At 45.4% G+C, this 25,516-nt stretch overlaps 1 protein-coding gene across 38 annotated transcripts in view; it reads right to left on the minus strand.

Annotated features, from left to right (window-relative positions):
* LRRFIP1 (LRR binding FLII interacting protein 1) overlaps positions 1–25,516 on the minus strand; it is a 100,418-nt gene that overhangs the window by 69,504 nt on the left and 5,398 nt on the right. For 2 of the 38 annotated variants that reach the window (XM_084524008.1, XM_084523993.1), the window contains exon 1: positions 619–757. The exons of 26 other annotated variants lie outside the window; for them this stretch is intronic. Coding sequence is in view for 2 of the 12 variants with exons in the window: in XM_084523989.1 (XP_084380115.1) it covers positions 583–603 (21 nt within the window). In the remaining 10 variants the exon portion in view is untranslated. Of the gene's footprint in view, positions 1–582; positions 760–2,173; positions 2,371–4,963; positions 4,985–25,516 lie in introns of those variants that run through there. 10 more of the 38 variants (XM_084523978.1, XM_084523972.1, XM_084523989.1 and 7 more) reach the window with 8 other exon arrangements.

Consider the following 25,516-nt stretch of genomic DNA (forward strand, 5'->3'; position numbering starts at 1 on the left):
TTGAGCCAAAGACTGGGAAGAGAAGGAAGGGAAGAGACCCGCAGCTAATGAGGAATTTACATACAAACACTGTCAGCTTTGGAGAAACATTTGCTTATGCATTTGCCTGGAAACTCATCTTGGGGAGATAATTCAAGCATGTGACCAGGAGCTGGGCAGTCTTGTTGACACAGCCCCTTTCCCCCATACATGAAGGGAATGTTTACTTTGCAGAACGCTGCGGCGAACACTGCGTACGCTTCCACAACGTCAGAGACAATTAAGGAGTAGCATCCTACTTCATAAATTACATTTCCATGTAGTCACAAAGGGCTGGCTGCTAAAAATACAGCCTAAACAATAACTCCGCTCCATCAGAAGCTTGCATGGATTGCCAAAGTAAATCCTACGGTACGGAATCGATCCTAAAACAGCTGTAAAGAGGGGATATCCTGCACCAATTGCCACAGATCCTAGTAGGGGCTGAGAGGCATCTATTCCTTTAGCAAATGTTTTGGTTTCTCAAACCCCAAGGTATGGGGGGGAACACTGTGGCATTCACGAGTTAGTGGGGAGGCTGTAAGGTGTCTTTTCCTCTCCTACCTGCTCAAGTAATTCATGCATGCTACTCGTACAGACCTTGCAGATGAGCTCTTCAGCAGCTCGCTCCTGGTGCTGCCCCCGGCGCGATGCTGTGCCCCTCGCGTACCAAGCTGCAGCTTCGGCCACAAGCTGGGCTCTGCTTTAAGGCTCCAGGCTCGTGGTAGGAGGGACGGTGCTCGAGGCACCTCCTTCAATTTAAACAAACCCCCTCCACGTGGAAACGCTGGAGAATTTCAAGGCGGCTTCGGAGGCGACATTGAGGAGAAGCTTAGTTGACAACTAATCAGCTCTGTAGGGCCCTGTAAAAACATTCCTGGAAGCAGCAGAGCCTGCAGAACGGGAAGGTCGCTGGTCAGGAGCATAAAGCCATCCCGAGCTATCAGTTTGTATACAGAGGGCATACCACTTTCACAGCTGCTCAGCAATACGTGCCCTGCCCCATTTTCCTCTGCTGATAAAGCACGGCGGGGAGGAAAGCACAACTCCTGCACAGGAGCTGGCTGGCAGCCCCACAGCTTCGAACCCCGAGCGCTTTTCTATAGGCTGCGCGCTTGGCAGAGCACCAAGGCGGTATCAGCTCACCACATGTAGGTCACATCTTCAATTAGTGCTTCCTCCCTAAACGGCTCGAGGCAGAAAGTGACTGCTCCCACCAGGGAAGAATTTGGATGTCACTCCACAGCTGTAATCTCGGGGAACAAACCCATGAGCTTCGTACACCCCGCGCGTTTCTGCTCTCATGTGCTTGAGCTCAATTCATGTAAAATAGTTCGGAGGAGTTGACGCTGGCCTTGGAAACAGCTGGGTCGTTCACTCAAGTAAACGGATCAGAATTGTTGAGTCTAGCAATGATGCCCAGAAGGAAAAACACAACAAAACCCAGCTAACTGACAGCAACACCAAGTCCTGGAGTCTCACCAGAAATGCATGAAAAGCTTCCCAGTGCCATCTCCTGAAATACTCATTCGCATGAAGCTGCATTCAGTGCTCTCCTCCGCTTCCTTTCCCTAAATTATTTTTTTTTTATATATATATAAAAGAGAAACTTCTCTTTTCAAGCAAGCACACTGACCCTTTTCAGTTCTCCCTATTAGACCAGCAGCATTTTGCAATGACTTAACCACATGTAAAATGTAGATAAAACTGAACCTCAAAGAAACAGAAGCAGAATGGTGAGTTCCAGAGTACTTTAAATAATGCATTTCAGCTTGATTTTAAAAGAGCATTTGTAATAAGCCACGCCAAGTTCACTGCAGACTTTAGAGGGCTTAAGAGCAATCTGGGCAGAAGAGGGTACCTAAAAGAGATAAGAGCTTGTAAAACCCGTCCCACAGTAGGTCTGGAGTTAAGCGCTCCTCAAACAGTCTTGACATCTTAACTTAAAAACACATATCTGGCATTCCACATTTCTTTTTTTTGGAGGGAAAACCTGCATGCCTGCTATAATACAGGCAGCAGGATTATTATGCGGGTAGTGCTAATGACTTGGTTGCACGCAAAACTTGGTAATTTTGGCTTAAACCATATATGAAGTGAGAGATGGGAAATAAGTTGCAATCTTAATGGCTCTGCATTGTCTCTAGCTTAATACCTCACTGCGATGCTACGAATGGAGAGTTGAACTGCATTTTGGTGCTCCACTGCTGCTTCTTCCCCGTGAAAATGAAGTTGCAAACAGAGCGCATTTCTCACCACGGCTGGTCCGCTGGCACAAAGAGGTGGCAGAAAGACTTTCAGCGAGGAAGCAGGCACGCAAAAATGAGTCCAGCCGCTGGTAGACATCAGCAAAGAGCAAACACGTTTGTCTTGAGCACGCTCCTGGAGAAAGTAAGCACAATAACCAAGCTGGGAGGCTGCAATAAACAGCAGTATTTCAGGCGCTGCTTCACAGCATAAACACAGGTTGGGGAGGGCTCCAGGGCTGGGCGAGTGCCAACATCTTCTTGAACGTGGACATAAACAGTTTTTGTTCCTGACTGGTACAAATATTTAAAATAAGAACCGATATGCAGAGACTGCTACAAGCAAATGTTATCAGTGATGACCAGAATGGGGTACCCACAGAACTCCAAATTTCACCTGGATACGAGTCAGCAAGTCTGGGCTCCGCACCTTTAGGAGGTTAAAATTGCCGGTACAAACCTCAGCAGCTGCTTAGAGCAGTGTCCATAAACTACCAGTTGAGAAGAAAAAGACCCTGAAATTTTTAAAATAAAGGTTCTGATATTGCTTTAGGAGGACTGAAAATACTGCAGACCAAGCAAAGCACATGGCGGGGTACACAAAGAACATTACACGGCTATAACAGATGATGAGTATCAAATGAGAGAGCACAGGAGGGACGGGAAATAAGATGCTAGTGAAAAATAAGTCTGGAAGGGAAAAAAGGCTCAATAAAAGTACAGGAGACAAGTGCCTATGACACCCAAGCTTTAATAGCCATACTCCAGTTGCTGTATACAAACTGTTATTCCTTAGGATTAGCTCAGGAATGAAAGAAACTTGTTGCTCCTCTTTCCTATTTATCAAGTGTCTGTTTTATATCTGTTTGAACAAAACAAAGCCAGCCACTGCTACAGCCAGTTACACAGTGTTACTCCTGCAGCAAAGGCAGAAACAGCTCAACACCAACAAAGATCAAATTTAAGTCCAGTAAATCATAGAATTTTAGTAGAAATTCAGGAGAAGAAAATCCACATGATTATTTTTTAAAATAGCATCCTCCAATAGGTCATAGTGAACCTACAGATACCAATTTTATTTATTATTCCTCTCTCAACTGAATGCCACGGGTTAACCGTGCTGAGCCAGGTAGAGGCTTTTTCATTTGCAAAGACAACACCACTCCAGCTAACTGGGAAGCAGAGCTCGCCTACAGAAGGCACAGCCCCAGGACAGCAATTGAATCTCTGGATTTCCTGCATGAGGAGCCCTCAGAGAGCCAGGCCAAAAGAAGGCAGGGCTACAGCCGAGGCAGGAAAAGTGTTTTCAGAAAAGGTTTTTACTCATCGCATCGCATGGAGCTGGCCACACCAAGTACAAGACGCCCAGAACGACTGTATCAGTACTCCGAGGTGGTGCAAGACTGGAGTTAGATCATGTGAACTGCTGGTACTTGAGAATCACACTCGTGTGGGGCCCTCGCGTTGTGCAATAGGTCAGGACAATTTGTCTCACTACGTTTCAGTGGGATGTTTTTGGAGAGCTTCGTGCCAAGAGCAAGGCAGTGAAGCTGCACAGGTCTCTGCCATCAGTTCGGAGTGATTCAGAACTTCACTGTGCTTCAGTTCCTGGCCCAGAGAACAGAGATTACACATCCCTCTGGAGGAAAACCAACGCACGAGGGAGCAGTTTGAAACCTTCACACAACATTACCCAAGTTTTACGCCAGCAGAACAACCGAGAAACTCCAAGAAAAGATTAATCTTCTGCACAGTTAAGTCGTTTGTACTGAGTGGGCATACGGGAGAGCACGCGGGAAGGAAACATCGCTCTTGTTTGGAATTTAGCTTTCAGAAGCAACTTGTGCAATATAGCAGCTCTCTGCGAGTGCAGAGGGTTATTGCTCGAGCAATAGCGCATGAACTGCAATGCAGAAGTGCTGACAGCAGGAGAAGAGGTATGAGAGAGAGTGTAATTCGGTCAGTATATCACACACTTGCCAAGTCCGAAAGAGACAAGTGTCATGATACAGACTTGTCTCTGCTTTTATAAAAAAAAAAAAAAAAATTGCAAATCATACTAAACACCAACAGCAGAGCAGTGCAAATTCTTGGAAAAAAAATAGGAATAAGTGCTTTTTTAATAAATAAACAGATTCAGTCCTCTTGAAATAAAAGAACGTTCCAATTTCCCTTTATGCAGTGAGGCAAGTCTTCAGGTCAGCATCTCATCGAGAAGGTCAGAGGAGTCCTGGCGATGAATTACTCCCTACAGTAAGGCCAAGAATGAACTTCCAGCTTGTTCAAGCTGTCCTGAAACCCACAAGAGGGAGTAGCAATCAAACAAAGCAAATGTTCTGTTTCTACAGAAACAGTACTTCACTCACACAAAGCTGGATCCCCGGATTTCCAGCATGTGTTTAGTTACCTGAAAATTCAGTCAGGATGAAGATTATTTGCACTTTTTAAGCTGACCTCAGGATGACAGAGAGGATAAGAGACCACAGAAGAAGGTATATGCCTCTGTATTCCTACTGAGGACATGGTAATTCAGCCTTCCTTAAATTATTACCCCTAACAAAGGCATTTCAACCACTTATGCAAAGAATAATAATAAAAAAAGCTGAAGCAAACCAGCAAAGGTGGCAGAAGAAAAGGGATGTTTAGTTTGTATTAAGCTTCTGTGCCCTCCCCCCCCTCCCCAGAAATGCAAATCCTACCTCATTTCATTTTGCCAGTAATTTATTTTTGGTATCCTCATTCTCAGCTTCAGTGCTTTCGAAGAGCTCTAACAAAACCTAGGCTTTTTTTTTCTTTAAATACCAGCCATCCAAAAGGTATCGGCATCTGCACTCAGCACTTGACTACAGCAGGAAAAAAAACACACACAGCATATTAGGAGGTCCTGCACACGCTCATGGCTCCAACAGGGGCTCCCTGAGAGCTCAGACAGCCCCTTGTGCTTCCCCGGCTTTTTAATCCAGCTGTCACGGGTGCGGAGTTGCTCAGAGCCACAGATGCACAAAACACACCTGGTTTACAGGCATGTCTGAGGGTACAAGCTTTGCCAGTGTATTGAGAAATATTAATGTCAAGTATTATTAATGAGCACGAGGCAGCTTGCTACTAGAGCTGGAGTAGGCTTTTAGGTTATGCAACAAAAAAACAGTGAAGTTATACACGGTTATACAACTTCCATTTGTTTTCCTAGGTCTGACAAGAGGTCAGGATTTTTCATGGGCAGTAACATCTCAGAAAAGATTCACAGCAATTTATCAAAGGCCTTAATGATGTCACATCACCTCACACAGCCAGTTAGTACAAGGGTTCAGTGTTTAAACCAAATAAAACATGGAGAGACCACCTCCAGGAGCCCTCCACATCACCAGAAGCAGTGATAATGTAGCAGGCAGTAATCACCCGTGGCTCCTGAGCACCAATTAAGCTGGGAACTAACGGAGCTCCTGGAAACCACAGCTGCTGCCTGCGAGGAAAAACATCTCCTTGCGGTCACTGAGAATTCCCCATGACCTTTCCCAAAAAAAAACAAACACAGATAAATCAGTTTGTCCCTGCTGAGCTCCCAATCAGGCTCTGCCCACCTGCTCCTCCCTGGCAGTCGCACGAGGATATTGCAGCCACGTCCTTTATGAAGCTCTCCTGTCTCCCACAAGCATGAGGATGAAAATCCATGCTCGTCCAGCCAGTTTAAAACAAAATAAGAGATCAACCAGTTGAGACTTAAGGGAGTAAATGGCAGACTTGTCCAGCAGCTCACAGCAAACACTGGCAAAGGAAGCAGCGCTACCTGACCATCTTAAATGATTCTTTGAGAGACCTAAGAATTGCTGCTAATCGTAATTGTGTAAAAACAGTATGAATAATTTTAAAGATAAATAAATTGGCTTACGGAGGGACTTGCTTGTCTTTCGTTAGGAGAGCACTTTAAATACAGTATACAGAATGTGCAGACATTGCCTGGATCTACAGAGCACTACTTGCTGGGAATGGAAGCGGTAAATATAGCACACAGCTTGGACATACTCCATCTACAAGTAACTGAGAAAGCCTATTTTCACCTCGCAAAAGCATTTAGCACCACTTTATGTCTAGCCAATGCTGAGGAACAGGCTTGTGAGCTATTTATACTCGGAGATAAAGGTGCCAAAAAAGGTTTTAAAAAACCTTGAGGTCATCAAGCCTCGGTCTATCTAGGAGATGCAGCGTTCCAGCTACACAGCCCATCCTTTGCTAGGGCAGAAGGAAGCGTACCAGGGAAGTGATGCTCAGTTTCTCTGAAAAAACACTTAAACAAGTGAATACGGAAGCTGGACGTGCTGTGTATTTGGCCAACATGTGAACGCATTCAGCTTATCCATTAGGTAACAGCAGGTTTAGGATTTCTGCTAAATAAAACATGTGGAGCTGCACAATTTTACACCATCACGCAATTAATGAATAGTCAGCTCACAGCTGGTTAGCAGCACCACACAAAAAAAATCCCATCGCTGCTCCACTCGCACAAAGAAAAGGCTGCAGAATTATATGGTTATTAGCTCAGTAGGGCTTTTGTGATTCTGACAACGTCAAGGTTATCTGAAAACAGCCTCGAACGTTCAGAGGACTCGTTCCAGTTGTGCTAACAGCTCTCCAACAAATGCCACAGTGAGCAGAGTCAGCTTCACTGCAAGCCTGTGGTACCGAGACGGGGAAAGCCACCCGGGTGTAACTGGTTGTGCACATCCCATAGTGTCTGCAACAAGCCTGAGAAAAGCAAGGCAAGCTGTTAGTACACGGCAAGATTTATGACAGAGTTAAGGACAATAAGCAGTCCAGGTTTTGACAGATATGCCATTATAGCCATGCTGCTGCAAGCAAAATGCTCAGAGGTGCTCACGGGACTGAAAGAGCTCTCAGACCACCACGGGGTGACACTGCACCTGCAGAGACACAACAGCTACTGGCCTGGCAGCTACCGGGACAGGAGGAAACATGAGGCACCAGAACATCGATCCCAAAGGCATACTTGATAACCAGAAGTCAGAATGTCAAGTAATATTTTTAAGCCTGTCAAATACCCCATGCCCCAAATAAACCCCATGCCCCGTTTCCCAGCCAGCAGCTTCTTCCCAGGGCAGCTGGCAGGCACCTGGCTTATCATGGACACGGCTGTTTTGCAGGTGCATCGTGTCCATGCTTCACCTGGGAGATGCCACTTCTAAATGCCCTTACAGAGAGCCCAGCCACCTGAACACCCACTGCAAAGGATGCAACACCTACACTACGAGCATGCTGTGCTGATGCTTCTGAGTCTACCTCTCCAGTTGCCACTTGGAAGCAGAAATTATTTCTCATGGCTTGGCCTCCCCTTACAGAAGATTTTCCCAGTAAAAACACGAGCAAGCCAACTAATTTTAAGAGACTCCCAAAATTCCCCTTAGTTTCCTTGCCAGCTTCAGGTTTAACACGTGGAGATAAAACACCCCGATCAAGCGTAATGCAGTATCATTACAACCCTGTTGCAGTATTTACTCTCTGCAAAGATATCCATTTCTGCTCTCTTATTTATACAAAATCTTGTTAACTGTTCACGTTTTGGGAGCACACAGAGACCAACTGAGATCACAACTCACCTGCGTTAAGCCAAGAGGATCAAATCTTTCACTAAATGAGCGTATGAATCCATACCTCAAATGAGTAACCCTGCCAGTGCTGCCCTGTACTCCTGAACAATTCTGATCTCCTTCACAGCACTGACACTAAAAGGAAAACACATTGGTGAGCACCCCCTACCAGCTTCAGCTGGAACAGCCACACTTCCACATGCAACAAGTCCTCAGCACAGCTTCCTGGCCACTCGTTTGGCACAACTGATTACTAAGGAGCTCTGAAAACCTTGACTAGAGGTTTATCCTCTGCAGCACGCTGTAATTGTTACAGACAGTGCGCATCAAGTAGGACACTGGTACCGTACTGGATCAACAGTGCCCAAATCATCCAGCACCCCCATTAAAATCATTTCTTAGTCGATCCGGATGTTTGCCCTGCAGCACGTTTTTCATGCTGTTTGGGTGTTGTTCTGATAACAGTTTATCAATAGCAAAGCAGGTGACAGGCTTAGCATGCTGCTACCAGAATCCATCCCTCCTCTCACGGGGATTCACACGGCGCAGCTCCCAGCAAAGGAAGCGAGCCTTCTGCTGCAGTCGCAGTGAGACAACGTACTCCCATCTCCTCCCAAAACAACGAGCACACAGCTTACACCCTCGCTGTCTCTTCTGTGAGGACATTAAAGGACACACAAACCATTTAGCACCTTTCCCTCCTTAGGTAGCTTCTGTTAGCCCTGTAAATTTTAAGTATAGTGCTGAGAGCATTGATCATCTGCCCCACATAAGACGCCATCTATTTGACCTTTTCAATCCTGCTATGATATCGCGTCTGACCCAACAGCCATCCCTCAGCACCACCAAGCCAGATGAAGGGTTTGCTTTCCCTTAATGATGTGCAGCATTGAACTTCTGCCATGCACTTACATCAATTCCGCTGGAGTGGAAAGAACTCTAAATAGGCTGATTAGCATCAACCCCATAAAAACCTCTGTCCCGAGGATCAATGAGGTGCACAGCTCGGCCCACGGAGGCAGCTGCAGAAGCTGGGGTGGTGAAGGCTGTGACTTTTACAAGAGGAATTCACACGTTTCTCCCCTGCTGAACCAGTGCCTGCTGCGCCATGCCCCGTTCACAGCTCGTGGGCAGGCAGCTCTTGATCCGATCTCCTTAGGGCATTAGCACACACTGCCAGCAAGGCAGCTGCCACTCGCCCCGCTGCGTCCCTCGGGACGAGGAAAGCTCCATTCTTAACGAGGTGGATACGAGCGACAAGGGCCAGATGGCAGAGGCGTACTCACCATGTGCTTCTCTTTCAGCAGGAGACACGCTGCTCCACAGATCTGTTGCGCTAAAAAAGCGAAATCAATCTGACTTGGAGTGCTTACTGAATCCAGGGGATACTCCTGGACAACAGACTGCCGCCTGCTTCTCCTTCGCTCAGCTCTCAAACCCAGCAGCAGAGGAAGAACAGAAGGCTGCACATTGCTCCTGCCTCATCCACGAGCTATCCTGTAGGTTGGTAAGGAAACGATTGCTGTTTGTTCCCCTGCGGTATCTCAGAGAGAGAAAAAAAAAATTGGCCATCTTTTCATCACGTTCCTGCTGTGAAGTTTCCCCATGACAACCCAGCTGATTTGTGCAATGGTATTTCTGTATCTAACAAAAGGAACAAAAGATCGGGAACAAAAGAAAAATTGAGTAAGAGAGGGGAAAAAAAAATCTACTGCTGGAAATATGACTGAATTGTTAGAAATGGAGTCCAACTTTTTAGAAAGAGCACAGGCTGCACACCCGGCACGTTCTTTGACTTGCACTAAATATAAGTACCTGGCAGACGGGGAAGAAATGAGAATAAGTACAGTTTATTGCGAGATTGAAGACCTGATCTCATTGTGAGACTAATGAGGAGAAAACAAATTTAAGTGCTGACCTATAGTTCTAAAATTAGTTCATTAAATGCATTTACTACGAGCAATGCCATTCGGATGACATGAAACTCAAAATAAGGCTCTAGAAAGCCGTGCATGTTTCCCATAGCACACACCACCCTCCAAAACTAGAGTTCTTCATGTCTAGAAGGTTTTGATGCTCTTCAGTTACATGCGGCTGGGGGCTGTACGGGCTCTTTTAGGTGCTGTTTATGCTACAACAACTGAAGTCCCAAACTTTGTAATGCCTCGGTGATATGAAGCGCAAGCACCGTGGCTCAGCTGAATCCAGCAGGACTGCCCACAGCCTTGAAACTAAAACCACATGTTCAACTGTCAGGAGAGGCAGAGGTCTGGTAAGTATAGCTTGAATATTATATCCCTGATCCCCAAGAAGCACCAGAATTAACAGTATGCAACTGTGCTTTCTCTACTGCACAAGCTGGGTATAAAAATAGTCTTTCCTCCTTCAATCAGCCTTTCATTCTTCACGGTGACATTTAAACCTTTTATGCTACAGGGGTGTTTCATCCTGAATTCGGCGCAGTTCTTGCTCATTGTATCCCTCACGTGTTCACCAAAACCCTAAAAGAGCATCACATCAGGCTCATGCTGCTTGTGCCTCTCAGACACCCTCAGTCCCAGCTCTCCAGGCAGTGGTCCATCCACACATTACTGGGCTTTCTAAGAAACTGTCTCAAAGAGAAGACAAAATACAGTTAAACACAAGAGGCTTAACAATTCTTTATTTATGTTTAAAATGTACAGACTGATTCTCTTCTCATTACCACTGTCACCAATGAGTGCTCAGACCAGAAGCGATGAAGGTCGCTTTTAATACCTATACCTTGTAATACCTACACCTAGATTTTCAATCTCACGGACACAAATCATCAAGTCACTTATCTAAAACATTCAGAGAACACGGGATCTCTGCAACAGTCTCACCATTAAACCCTCAGTTACTGAAAGGAAGGAGCAGGGTGTTTGGCAAGCCCTGATGAGCTGAATCCACGCTGGAGAGGGGGGCACAGCCTGAGCTTCCCCTCTAAGGTCTCCAAGCTGAGCCTTAACTGCACGAACCAAGCAGGAACGTAGACAACTGCAGAGATGGCAGAGCAAAGCAGAGGTGGTCTGGGGAGACTTCGTGAAGAAGAGATTTTTAAGGATCTGACCCTTTTGATTTCCAATTCCCCACGAGTCAATAGGCTTTAAAATGTTCATGCTGCTCCACAGAACCTATGGACAAAGTGGTCTGAAGGAAGTGGTTATTTAGCTCGATCAACACAGAGATATTTATAGAATACTATATTTTAAGAAGGGCAGTGTCTTGATTTTTCCAAGCTTAACCTTAAACCACCACCACCACCAGTCTACATTAAAATTTGTTTTTAAAAATTACGTTTAAAGGAAATGCCCACTATACCAATAGATAAGCAGAGTCTAATAAAGTTTTGGTTATTAATTATTTTTCCATGTTTGTAACTGACACTCAGCTCACATACCTGAGTATTTAATATTCCAAACAGAAGTGGCTCACAAAAGCAACTAACATGTTAAAATAATAAGTCTTTCTCTCACCCTGCTTTAGCAGAAGATAAGATCTGTAACTCTGGGAGCAGCAGCAGCAGCTCAGCCCTACAAAGGAAAATCTATACGGCCTAAATTCTTCATGAGCGCTTGATTTCATCTGAAAGAGTGGTTTTATTCTCAACTTCAGGGCTGGAAGCCACAAGAGCATTTATGCTGTAAAAAGCTGCTCAGAAGAACAGCAATGCACTCTTGCTTCCACTAGAAAAACCAGCACCTGCCTGAATTTCACTTTCTTTGCACAGAAATAAGGCTAGGGAGCACAGCTCAACTGAACATGAGGGTCTGAAAGCATTTTTCAGCTCCTCTCCCCGACTCCTTCTGCAGATGGGCTCTCCAAGGCCACAGACCTCACCAGCCTCAGCAGTTTGGCTGGTTCTGGATGCGTGCAGACCTGGGAAGCTACAGAAAATCCTGTCACCTCCAGCAGTTAGCCTGTAGCTCTCAGTGCTTCCTCCTCTGGTCTGCATCACTCTGCTTACCCTTTCTGGGACGACTGCAACACCCTCTCCTTATCTATCCTGCCCCTAGATGGCAGTGGAAGGGAAGCATGCAGTAATCTATTTCAGAAATAAACCAATTAGTTTATCTGGATGACTTATTTGTTAACTTAGGATGGACCCCATCTTGAAATCCAACAGTTGCTAATGGTAAAATAACAACCAGAAGTGTAAACTGTAAGGAACCAGTTGAAGTTAGTTTAATTGATGATATAAGGAACCAGGAAGACGCTGTAATTTATCAGTCCCCAAAAAACTGAGTGACTGTTTTGGGTGTTTTCCATTCCCTCATGCATATTTTTTTTTGTGGTTAAAAAAATCTACAAATAAACGTTATATTTTAATGAATAAAACATTAAATAACCCACACTTAACCCTACATTAAACTGAATAAATGCCTAAGTGACAGCGCCAAGACAGCTTTATGGTCTAGAATTTTAGCATCATCTTCTTGATAAGGTCATCCAGAGGAACTTGTAAAAATACTCTCCCTCCCTCACTTACACAGGGTTTGTGGTGAGTAGGTAGGTGGTGATTACCTTTCCACTCCGAGGAGGAGCACTAACCAACAGCCTGCTCACAAGCCTGCCCCTCAGACCAAGATTACTCGGGTGCGGGCAAAAGGCCAGGACCTTGAGACCTGTACCGAGCCACAAAGAGAGGGAGCATCAACTCCTCCCACCAAGAAATCCCCAGCAGCTTCAGGAACCTACCCCAAGGCTGACAGCCAGGTTTCTTTTCTGCATCTGCTCAGTCCTAAGCACTGCTGCAACCATCCAACTGCAACAGCATCTGCCTTGGTGACAACACAGATCTGGCAGCTGGAGATCCCACTAACAACTCTCTAAGGCTTTCATTCCCTTCCCCAGTACCATTTCAATTTATTACAGGTGCTTAGGTAACTCGTTTCTGCATTCAGCCAGCTGGATTCAAGTACCCTCTATGTCAAATCTGCAGTCAAAGGAGAAGCGAGTGGAATACAAGTAGCAAAGACTGATGTGGAGTTACCTAATTCAGCATTCACTTTGGGCTGAAAAGTGTCAGCTGTTGGAAGTGCAAGCTGTCAGAAAAGATTTCCTCTTAAATCCTGCTTGGTAATGGTCATCTCAGTACGTGTGCCAGCACTGCCTCTCTCATTTCCAGAAATCTGCCGAAAATCTGGATGTTCACGTTCGCAGAATCATTACTAATTTAAGGGGTTCCAACTGAGCAGCTAAAATTGAGTAATTCTTCTCAATTCCAATGCGGTAGTAAGAGGAAAATTATTTTTCCATGTGCTCAGATATTTACACAGCCTTACTTTTGGTATGGTAAGCTCTTTAGCTCTTTAAGGATTTATGTTCAAGCTATAGCAGAGGAAAAGGAAAATCTGCTGCACCGTACATTCCTGGTAAACCAACTGTGGCTGTGAATGCCACACTTCATATACTTAAAGTCACTAAGAAGCAATTTTATAAATAAAATAAGCTGCAGCTAAAAAACAACAACAAAAAAAAAACAGTTAATAAGACTGAACTAATGGTAACTCTAATCTCCAAGCGAATATTTTTTCTATTTTCTGTTCTGATTCAGAAAAGCACTTTGACTTTGTTGGAGGTAGTGTCAGGACGAGCCCATGCTGTGTTCCCTTGGTCATGTTTTGTCCTGTCCTTTAGGGGCTCACCATCACGGTTCTGCACCAATGCAATGTCTGAGTATCTGCTTTTCCAGAGGAACATCCCAATACCAGATGATAAACCACTATCATTATGGCTTTTGGAGAGGAAAAAAAAAAAAAGAAAAAGAAAAAGAATTAACTATAACATAACTTTCACAGATTATGAGCTGTTTCTTTCAGAAAATAGCTTCTCTGCAAGCAATCAGTGCCTCTCCCTCCCCCTCAGCCTGCCACCTCTTGGCCTTTCAGGCAAAATTTCAACATTTTGCCAATTGATCGTGTCCTAAACAATGAACAGGTATCCACCTCATTTTAGTATTCAACCTTCATCTGCAGCCCAGCAGACTGAGCAAACCACAGCACCTCAAGTGCACTGTGAACACCATGAGATCACCAATCTGCTTTCCATTATGGACTGCCCCACGTCCAGATGGAGCTCATTAAAAGCAGCAGTGTGGCAAAAGGCAAGCCATTCACATGAGAGCAGAGGGCTGCAGCTGTTGACCAACTCAGCCATCCCCAAATAACTCCCGTAACTCCAGCACGTAACACAAGCCTGCCTTATTTGTCCACCTCGGACTGCAGGAAACTCTCACCCTTCCTTTCCAAGAGGGAAAGGGTAAATCGAGCAGATCAGATTCAAGATGACGTAAGTAACTTGTCCTTGGTGACTTCAAAAATCCAAGCAGGGAGCAGGGTTGCTCAGTCCTGCCACGACAAGTCTCAAGCAGAGTCTCTTTGCTCGTCCGGAGCCACAGAAGACCGTAACACATGTAACACATTCACTGTGAGGAGGGGAAAAAAGGCAAAGTGAAAGTTCAGTTTAATTTTAGAAACTGATTTCCACTTCCCTCCGTGAATCACGGGAAGCCTTGCCAAAGACGTGGGATCTGAAAGGCCCTTCCTTTTGTCCAGCACAAAGTCTTTGCTTTCATGAGAGGTAAAGCTGCTTCAACTCACTGCTATAAGATGTTTGGCGTTGAAAAGCCAAAAGCCATCACAAAAGGCAGCTTTGTATTAAGGACTGGACAGACTATACAGCTGCATTTACACAAATTAGGAGAGTTTTTCTGAGTAATGTTTTTACACTCCAGAAATTCAACATTTATATGAGTAAATACAGCCAGCTTATTAACTTCTATCAAATTATCCTATACAATTATTAATTTTAATGCACTCCCTATGCAAACATTGTTATTTCTTCCAACTAGAAGCATCAATAAAACCTTTCCCTGAAAGCTGCCACTTTCTCTGCGAGGCTTTGTTTTTAATTACAGTTCTGCTAGAGCCTATTGCTCCTCACCAGCATAACTTGATCTTTACTTCTCCAACATGCAATTTGCTTTAATTATATGGCAAATACCGATAAGGCCATTAACATTAATTATGAGAGCCAGAGAGGTCTTTACATCAATTACCAGTACAAACCAAAGCTCTGAGCAGTTTTTTCTTTTAAAATAAAAATGAATTGACTTGATAACCTATCCTACCGAATTGCTTGGGACACTGGAGCCACTTCCTTGTGTACAGTCTCGTTGGGTGACAGCTGATTGCACGTGTCTGGGCTCTGCAGGGCCAGGAAACTGCTGTACTGGGGACCTGCAGCTGCAAGGACCACAAACTGGGAGGACAGAGGCTGGATCACGTCCAGGTTTTAGGCTCAGTTATTCCTAAATCCTCCAGATTTCACAAAATTATCTCAGAGCTCAACCCTGAGAAATTAGTTTTGCTCCACAACACGATAATGTTAGCAGCGTAGCTTTCAGATGTCTCCAACGGACCCGGAATAAGCCCTGAGCAATGTCTTAAGTGATGAGCACAGGTCCCTCCTCTCCTAGGTGCATGTTTTTTTCAGCCCTCAGCTGTCATTTTCAAGCTCTCTTTTTGACGACACTCCAGCTTCAGATGGCTACTGATTGCAACAGGACCTTATAAAAGAAATTAGCTAAGCTTTCAGCCTTCCCACATGGGGAAAAACAACAACAAAACATGACTACGTCCACGGAGCAAAGCTCCAGTTTAGAGTTTCACTGTTACTCAGTCTTTTACCAGAAGTAAACACGCACAGATTTCCTTCCGACTAGAGCTCGTTCAGAGACGTTCACCATTTGTTGTCAGTGACCGAGCTACGACCTTGCCCCTTTCCTTGCACACCCTTCCCACACCCAGCTTTGTCACCTCGAGAACAGGAGGCACGGATCAAGCTGATAGTTTTGCTGCTGCGCTTTACCAGGATGCTTTTACAGCTCTTCTTTTTCAAAGAGCTTTGAGACAACTGCCGAACAATCACTGCCTGCACCCCCTACAACTAAATCAAGAGAAGAGCCAGGGTGCCAAAAGTCTTGGATGCAAGGAAGTGCCTCTGGTCCAAACACAGCGATAAAAGGTGTGCTACATACAGAAGCGGCCAGAACTACTGGGAGTTATCTTGGCCTGCCCTGTCCACTCTTACAGCTCATTCATCAACTTATCAGTTCTACTGATTCTCTTCTCTGACATAAGTATTTTAAATCATACAGTTGGAACTTGCCAAACCTTTGGGGACAGGACACGACAACCTCCTAAATGTGTACTAGGATTAAAAAAAATATTAAGAGGAGCAGGAAGCCTGCTAAGCACAAAGGCTCGTTTTCTGTAGATTTTTATTAGTAAGTCAGTGTTGCTTCTAAATGTGTACCCTGTCCTCTGGAAGCATCATAATACAACAGCCACCGCACCAAAAAGCTTATATTTGCAGTAAGTAGGGCCAGAAGTGTTTGCTGTGCTTTACAGAGAGCTATTCCACCCAGTGCAATGGCTCTGTAATCGATTTTGGGTGCCAAAAGACCAGCACTAGATCAAAGCCATCCTAACGAGGAGACAGGAGGGGCTGGATGCATCAAGGTCAACCTTCCAGTCGATTCATCTCAGTAACGATGCCTCATGTGTTGTTTCTCACCTTATCAAGTGCAGGTAGGAAAGGCAGCTCAGCCTTTCTCATCGTGCTTCACCAAAGCCCAAAACACCCAAACCCTGAGCCAGCAGCTCTGCACGCCTGGAAGGCTTTCCTCCTTCCCTTCTACATGAACACAACTTATTTTTCCTTTTCTCCCCTCCCCGAATCAGCATCTCAGTTGTAAAACGTGGCATTTGGACTGCCCCAGCAGCACAGATTTTCCCATGGTACTCTGCCAGGCTCACTTTGCTCTTGGTTTGAGTCACCGTTCGAGCGGGTAGCTCGCTCTCCATTTCCATTCCGTCCTTACCCTTTCTCCTGGAATTTCCAACAGTGCTGTGCTAGAAAAAGTGAGCCATCTGCCTACAACAGGCCCTCGTAGTTCTCTGCACTTCTTGAAGCTGCAACAAAAAAAGACTACAACTTTTTGGTTTGATGAGCTTGGAATATTCCCCAACGCAGACAGCTGACACGGGCGCGAAACCGAGACAGCAGTTGCACAGCACATTGATTATCTTCTAAAAGCAGGAACACTGAAAAGCGTTCAAGCAAAACAAATGCTGAGCACTCTGACATCTAACTGCTGAAGCATGTGATGGCATTGCCATGATTTTCTCCCATGCCCCTGAACTAGCCCATTTCTAAAATAAGCACTGCTTGACAAACTAAAAAGGCTTCTAGGAAGCTATAATTTTTTTCTTTTTTATCTTGGGGTTTCATATTTATGTAGCATAATCCCACTGTGTAAGCAAGCAAACAGGATGAGGAGATAAACCACCACAGTGTAACTGCATCGCTGTGCTCACACTGCCTCCAGCTTGCAGATTTTTTATTTCAGATGGACCTTTATGGCACTAGCTTGATTTTATTTTTTATTTTAAAACAAGCCTGTAGCTGGCAATGGTCAGTTCAATTTTCTGAGGGTGCCCGGCTCCAATACAACGTGGGAAAGGAAAGAAGATCTGAAAGCAGCACATGTCCATTGAGAGGCACAACGTCACGCAACACAGCAGCATCATCAGCTCCTGAACGAGCCAAGGCCTCTCAGCATCCCCTACGGAAACAACACCCAGCAGTCAGAAACCTGCATGCAAATTATTCCTGCTCCTCGGAGATAAAAAGGTTGAATTCAGCAGAATTAAGACCAGCAGCTGATGAGTAAGAGCGCAGAAGCTGGCCAACAGCCATCACTTCAGGGAATAGAAATATTTATTGCAGACTCCCACCCAGCCTAAGTATTTGAACGCGTAATAAAAATAGGCCTAGCTTAAGAACTATTGTGCAAGAAAAGTTATTTCAAATTAATGCTCAAGAGAACAGAAGGCTGTCAACAAGACCCGCTGCCTTCTCCAAACACAAATCCCACTCCTGTACTTTACAAGGTGTTCCCTGTACAGCTTGGTCACGCCGCAGACAAAACGTGCTGTGATGCTGCAGAGTTTGAAACTCAATCCATTTACACAACTGTCCCGGTTTGGCAGCGCTAGGATTAATGTTACGTCCCGTTACACCCAGCCTGCACTCCTGCTGTACAGCTGAAGCAAAAGCAGCAGTCTGACGCAAAAAAAGAGCATATAAGGATTGCACAACTATTGTAGTAGCCATTTGTAAAGCAAGAATGCAATTCAGCCAAGGGTATTAGGCATCTGGATTGCCCTTCTGTGCCATTCCACACTTTCCCTCTTTTCCCCAGTAACCATCCAGGAGCAAACCCAGGCCGTGTAATGTCTTGCTGCTCCTCAGATGGCATCCTGTCAAGCTCAGCACGTTGCAGAGCGTGCTAGGGGCAGCGTGTTGTTGCTATATATAACTGGCTATCTGGTGCACAGCCTGTCTGACATTGAAGGCGAGTTCTCCTGGGTGGAAAACATTTGTTTCATCCTCCTTTGGATTTACTTTTACTCGCAGCACAACCCGGAGGAACACGAGTGCTCGTAGGACAGAAATGCAAACGTGATCCAGGCTTTGGGATGGGAAGACTCATGGAAGACACCTACCACTTCTACCTGACCATTTAATTGCTTTAAGTCAGTAAAAGTTTTCATAAAGCAAGCAACAGTGTGGTAAAAATGAAGATTTGAGCACAGTGGAAGACAAGACAGGCTCTGTCCTGACCACGCAGCACAGCGTTTACTCATCAGGAGCCACACTGCATGTTTATTTAAAGAAAAACCGTGACAGTGATCCTTTCAGCCTTACTTTTATGGATTGCATAGTCAAAATCAGTCACCCATACTGCCTTAACAGTCAATATCTGTTTTTAAACTGTTAGGGTGTCAAAATTATTATTTTTATTATCTGTACTAAGCACTTCCAACAACAGTTTTGATCCTCAATCCCACAGCTCACTGGCAGCAAGTCAAAAATCAGTGTGTTCGGATGCTCAACGTGAGCTTCTCACAGTAAGATAGATACGCAGAGTTTATCTCCAAAAATGTAACCTTTTTTTTCCCTTAAAACACAGGATAATGCTATACAAACCATTAAAAAATGTGGACGCTTTACAGTGGCTTGAACATCCTTTTAAAAGAAAAACAAACAACAATGCAAGACAGCCTTGTGTTTATGCAAAAGTTTTGATATGGACTCAGCAGGACTTTGCTTTCCCAGCCGTGTATTTAAAAAACAAAACACAAAACCACTATTCTCCTTCCTTGTTTAAAAGCCTTTTTCCCTGGAAAGGGCTGACCTGAACTTCAGGGTATTAAAAAAGCCCTTTTCTATTTACAGTTCAGTACTTTAGGAAGTGGGAGTTCCAAACACAAACATTCAAGTACGGAGTCAGCTCAATCTTTGCTTACACAGCACCTGCAATAAATAAGGTGCCCGCAAACTACCCCAAATTAGTTCCTCACTCCTTCCAGGTGTACTGCCGCGTTCTGGCACGGACTACTAACAACCAGTACCGGCTTTAATGCTACGTTCCTACCTGGCCCCAACCAAAAGAGAGACAAAACTGTACGGTTTTAACACGTGGCATTAACATTCAAACCTGGGGATGACCTCTGGAGCACCTTTCCTCAGGAGGAACGTCCTCATCCACAAGCAGATTTAATTAAATTTAGCTCGTTACCCTGATTAGAGTTAACAGAGCAACCTGGCAATAGACCATTTGACTGTGTTTACAATGTGTTTAGTCGGTCTACAGCATGCTGGTTCCAAGTTGCAAGGCACTGTTTTTCATTACCTCTCCAAACACATCAGCTTCAGATTAAATTTTGAGAAGTGCTTAGAGTCACTGTAAGGACTGGAGATGATCAGAAGTACAGTACAGCAATTACAGGAAGGGATCTGCAAGAGATACCACCAGAAGAGTCTCATTTTTGCTTTTTTTATACACATACACATATATACACACAAGAGAACTGCAAAAACTGTCATGTTTCCATGCCCCTCACTACTTTGTGAGCTCTGTTACATGTGCAAAGAAGTTTTGGGGGACAGTTGCACGCAATTCTTCAACCATTAACACCTTCAACCCTGCAGTGAGACCTGCAGCCTTTTGCTTACCTTCGATATCCCCAAGGTAATATCCGAGCTGCAGGCTACCTGGATTCTGCTGGCAGGGCACGGGCTGAAATTCCTGATTTGCAGCATCAAGCAGAGAAACGCCAAGAACTGCTTGTGCAAACCTGACTTCAGGGAAAGCGCTGATATCCGGAGAAACCACCTCAACAAAGCCTGAAATTGCTTTTTCATGTCGGTGCAGCTGTATTCTAGCAGAGGAGAAGGTCCCCCTGCTACACCGCGTGCTTTACCAGATTTTCCATCCTTTCAACAATAACACCGAACGTCACGCATGCAGTCGCAGCGCTCTAACCATGGCTCCTATGGACAACAGCCAACTTCCACGCTGAGTTTGCAGAAAAGCCACGGAGAAGAAATTTCAGAGAAAACATTTCAAAAATTCATGCTTCCAGCAATTCTAAACAGACGTGTGAAAAAAAATATATTAAAAGAAATTACACTATCCTCTCTCTCACCATTACAGCTCATTAATTTCTTTTAATCTACAAGGGGCTCTTACCTGGTCAGCAGACAGGAATCACCCTCTCGTTTGCTATCGTTTCACGACCCATTCCCTCGCGTTAAGAAAAATTCCATCAGGGAGCCAGGACATGTCAAGACAACTTGCACCGAGCGAGATGGCGCTGAACAACCCAGCGGCTCCGATTAAAGCCGAAAAACCAGCCTTGTTTAAGAAATGATTGGACAGCTTTTGCGTGGGGGTGGGAGAGGATTACTGGAGCCAAACTGGGTCTGAGCTACACTGGATTACCTGAGGAGCCTGCATCCTAACAGACACAGGGAACCGGGGGACTGCAGACACTGCTGGGGGATGCAAATGGCCTTCGTGGTTTTTTTTGGTGCTATTCCTGAAATCCAGGCATGCCACTTGGGATATGCTGAAGGCACTGCCAACAGCACGGAGGTGCAGCCCTGCCCAGGCCCTGGGCATTACCCCAGCACATGGGACTGCAGTTGGATCCCCCGTCTTGCAGTCTCAAAGATCATGTCACAGAGTTTAACGTGGGGAACAGCTGGTTTAGGAAACTGGCACGCAACACCAAGCGTTGTGAGAGTGGGATAGACCTGCAGCAAAGGATCAGCCCTTGGGAACCACGTTCTAGTAGAGGAAATTACAACAAAAGCCCAGTACCTTGCAGTTCCCTACCGGCTTCTGAGGTGTGCTAAGCAACCTTCGAAGTGCTGCAGGTAAGGTTTTTGCACCTGATCCTTCCGTTCACAGACCCGCTGATCTTCATTGCCTCCATTTGCAGATTTCTCCAGTAGATGGTAATGAATTCTGGGCTACCAGGTGCCTCTTTGCTAGCAGAGATGATTTCCAGGCTGTCTGGCAGTGTGTGCTTATTCCATCAGTGATATAAAAGCACCTCCCCAGCACACAAAGAACCTTTCTTTGCTTGCTCTAATAAGGTTGCTCGTTTTTTTCCCAGGGTAATTAGACAAGAATGCACAAATATTACTAAAAACACTGTGTAGCCACTTAAACACACTCTCCATCTAGCAACATCATCCCTTGTATCCACATACAAGTGCTCTGTTTCCCAGAGCCCCTAGATTCCTCCACAGTTCATGGAAAGGTTAGGTCACATCTCTGCTTCAATGCACTCACTGCACGTCGGGACAGATTTAAATTTCATATCTAATAGACAATGGAATAGCACGACCCTTGGGTATCACAAGAACGTCCCAAAAGCCCACTCCAATTTTCAACAGATGCTGATTCAATGTATTTGTCAACATAAATCCTCTTAGAGCTCAGCAACACGTCCAGCAAGGCAAGAAGTCGAGCCCAGCACACACACATCTCGTATGGGAGAGCCGACATTTTAAAGAGAGCAGCGGATGGGAAATGCACAGCAGTGCAATAGGGCTGGCTGCAGCCCATCCGAATTTAAACAGACATTTCCTGGAAGCACATAAAGTTAGTTTTACTATTTTCCTAGTGGCAATTGCAAGGACTTTGAGTTTGCAATCAGAGAGAAACAACAAGTGATTACACAGACAAAAAACAAACAAACAAACAAAAAAACCCACCCACACAAAAAAAAAACAGAAAGCCATTATCTGTTGTTATCTGTAACCAGCAAGAGCAAATACTTCACATTTCCAAGTGAAGACTGCAGTACTTGGGCACCAGTGTAAGCAGCCCTATCTTAACCACGCTTTCAAAGAGAATCTGAAGTGATGTGTGTTTTAAAAAGGAAGGGAAAAATGTAGGGACTTCAGTCCCCTAACAGAGCCCGGGGACCTTTCTGTGCACGAAGCACACCGAGAGCCTTTCCTTACGCTCCTGGCATCCCAGGATGCCAGCTGATAAACTCTCCATAATTAGAAGAGCCAAGTGGGGATGTCTGAAATCCATCTGGCCTGAGGGAGCCTGACCCAGCTCTCAGGGTGCCAGATACTCCTGGATTCCGTTTCTGTCTGCTCGATGAGGCTGGCCAACGCAGACAGGAGGGACAGACTCCTCTAAATTTAGTATTCAAATGTGGGGATTAAAGAAAGCGTATTTTGAGATGTAGGAAGTACTCAAAAGAGGAAGGCAAAGAAAAAAATAAATATTCAATTTAAATCAGAGACTGGCGAAAGGGAAGGTCAGCAGCGTGTAAAAGCAGAGACCATGAGGGAAGCAGTGCTGTTCCTACAATTTCTTTGTCTGCGCAGAAATCTGGACTGAAGGCATCTGCAGAACCACGAGTACAACCTGCCACGAGTCACCAGAGAGACCACTCACGACAGAGGCAGTATCACTTCGTCACAGGCAACACTAAAAGCCAAGTCACCAGCCAACCAGCCAAACCAGCAGAGGCACAAACGGGCTGCTTCTGTGGAAGTCACTTTCAGTAAGCTGGGAACATCCTCGGTCTCCTTTCTGGGAAAGATAAATCAATGACAAGTGACATGAAAAAACTGCAGGCTGCAACTTTTATGGTGGAGAAAAACCCAGCCCTCAGAGCCTATTTTGGAGGAAGACAGAAGTAATTGGTGACTCTGTCCCACTTGTTTCTTTGGCAGAAGCTTGTATTCAAACTCTCTAGTCTCATTCACAGAAAACATCAACCTTCTGACAGCCGAGGAAAGCAAATTGCTGCTCTGAAATCCTAACTGTTGTTTTTGCATTTCTTCACACGCCAACGATAACAAGCACTGCCCTGCCTAATTGCCAGGTATCAAAAATAGGAGCACAGAGGTGGTGATGCACCTGGCAATTTTGGTTTACCAAAGGCTCCGATTTCTTGTACAGCAACATATAATACAAAAATAAAATCTAAATATTTTTCCTCCAAGAGTACAGCTCACAAAGCATCCAAGAACTAGAATCCAACCTGAGTTTTTGCAATTATGCTGTCAAGATGAAGCTGTCTCACAAAAGAAATGTTCACCTTGCACACAACAGCAGTGTTGGAAGGAGAACAGAGCTGTGAAGAAAGCAGCCAGGAGCTAGAAGCATCAGCGAACGACCAGGCGTCCTCACCACATCCAAGCCTGGAACACAGCTCGGATTTGGCACCGGCTGATCACTTTCTCTATCCGCTGTCTGCAGCTCAACTCTCAAAAGCTGCGGTAGTGTTTAGGTGGATAAAACACAGCCCGGGCCAAGCAGCTGGCACGTGGGCTGCAGCCACGCAGAGGAGCAAAGCAGATTAAAAGTATTGCTCAGAGTTGTGCCAGTTAGATGCAATTAAACACAGCACCCCAAACACATCATTCCCTAACCCAGTTCTGCTAGTTTTCCACTCTTTACGGCTGGCAGCAAAACCTTTGAAAAATGTTGGGTTTTAAAGACAGAACCCTGCCCCAAAGAACATGTCCCTAAAGTGGCAGTACACACTGCCTCGGAAATTCAATTGCAGGAAAAGGTGACGCAGCTGGGGGACTGAAGGAGCAGAGCAAGACTGTAGGCTCAAGTGCAACTCACACCTACTGTGGGGCACAGCGTTGTTGCACCAGGGGTATGCTCCTTTCTGCCAGCAGATTGCTTTAAGCAGATATCCGTGTCCCAAAACACGCAGCTGCCAGCACTGGAAGCAATCAGAGCTATCTTCTCCTCCAGGGACAACCAAAACTCAGCTGGTGAGGCCATGAAGGTGCTTGCAGCCCTGCTCGTTGGGAAATAAACCCCCAGCCTTGCCCTTCATGCTTCGTGACATGGACAGTTTCAAACGATTACGGTGGTTAGAGGTAGGTCACACTCCTGCCCATCTGGAAGTATTACTTCTGTGCTTTCCCAGTATCTGAATACTGGAATTCAGCACTCTCTCTGTAGCCTCCAAAAATCAGAAGGTTTTAAAAGACCTGAGCAGAATGCATACGTGTTCATAACAGGACACTGTCACACAGCCTTTCATGATCATCTCTATTGAAGGCCGTTTCCATACTGCAAGCACTGCATGGCATGACGTTCAGCTCTTCCTAGGGCAAATAAACGCCTTCAAACTACCAACAGTGAAGTACAGCTGTTTAAGTGCTTATTACGCCATGCCAAGCTTCAATTTCAGCAGGTAAAGCTTCTAAAAAGCAGGCCTTTGAGAGTTTCCTTGCATTTCTTGCCTCTTACCAACAGCACGGGTGGCTCTCCATCCTCAGAGCACCTGCAAGTACTGATGTTGTGATAGGGACTGATGTAACGCTCTCATTTCTATGTGCAGGCCAGTTCTTTTTCCAGCTTTAGTGAGAAAGTTCTCCAGCCTACTTTTTGTTCCCTACCTAAAATACCATGAAGAGAGCGCCTTGGGAGCTGATGTCACAGCCTTCTTTCCATACGACACACTCCAGCACTTCCCTCGCCTGCACTGTGTGAGGGAAGCCCAGACAAATTACAATTTCTCTGCTATGCACAAGGCCAGCGATTCATCTCCAGCAGGTTCAGACCCACGAGCAAGTGCACGGGATTAACACCAGCAGCAGAGAGCTCCGGGATGAAATGCCAGTGTAATTATGTCCACTTTCCTTTCTCAGAAGCCTCTCCCGTTTGTAAAAGCTCTCAAAGCTACCTCATGACTATCTGAAGGAAAATTTGGCTTACTGCAACGCCCCCTGCCCCGTTCCATTCCAGCAGGGAACTTCTCCCCCAAAAAGTATTTTCACAGAAGCGAGACAACAGCTGGTATTTCGGGGCTGCTATTTTAAGGTTTGCCCGTGAGTGCTTACATCCAGCTAGACAGATTCACTGCTCGGGCAACCTGCTGACTTGACAGGAGGGACAAATACCTTGCTCCACAAGCCTGAAATGCCACACGGATTATGCTCCTCACAACCAAATGAGGAAAGGAAACCCGAATGGTGTTAAAAGCACTGCAAGTGCGCTTCAGCTCCAACGTTATTCAGCGACCAGCCTGGAAAAGACACCCATCTAGAAGAGGCAGTGATTAGTACCGCATCCTGCGGACCAGCTCAGCACCTGGGCTTGCAAAGAAGAAGGCTGGGCTCCCCGTGCTGTTAATCCTAACAGCAGCCTCAGGCCTGCCTGAAATAGGAATCGTGGTTCCTACACAGCTGTTTCCTTGGCCGGTGAGGGAACAG

This window comes from Aythya ferina (assembly GCF_964211825.1).
Source record: "Aythya ferina genome assembly, chromosome: 6".
NCBI classification, from domain to species: domain Eukaryota; kingdom Metazoa; phylum Chordata; class Aves; order Anseriformes; family Anatidae; genus Aythya; species Aythya ferina.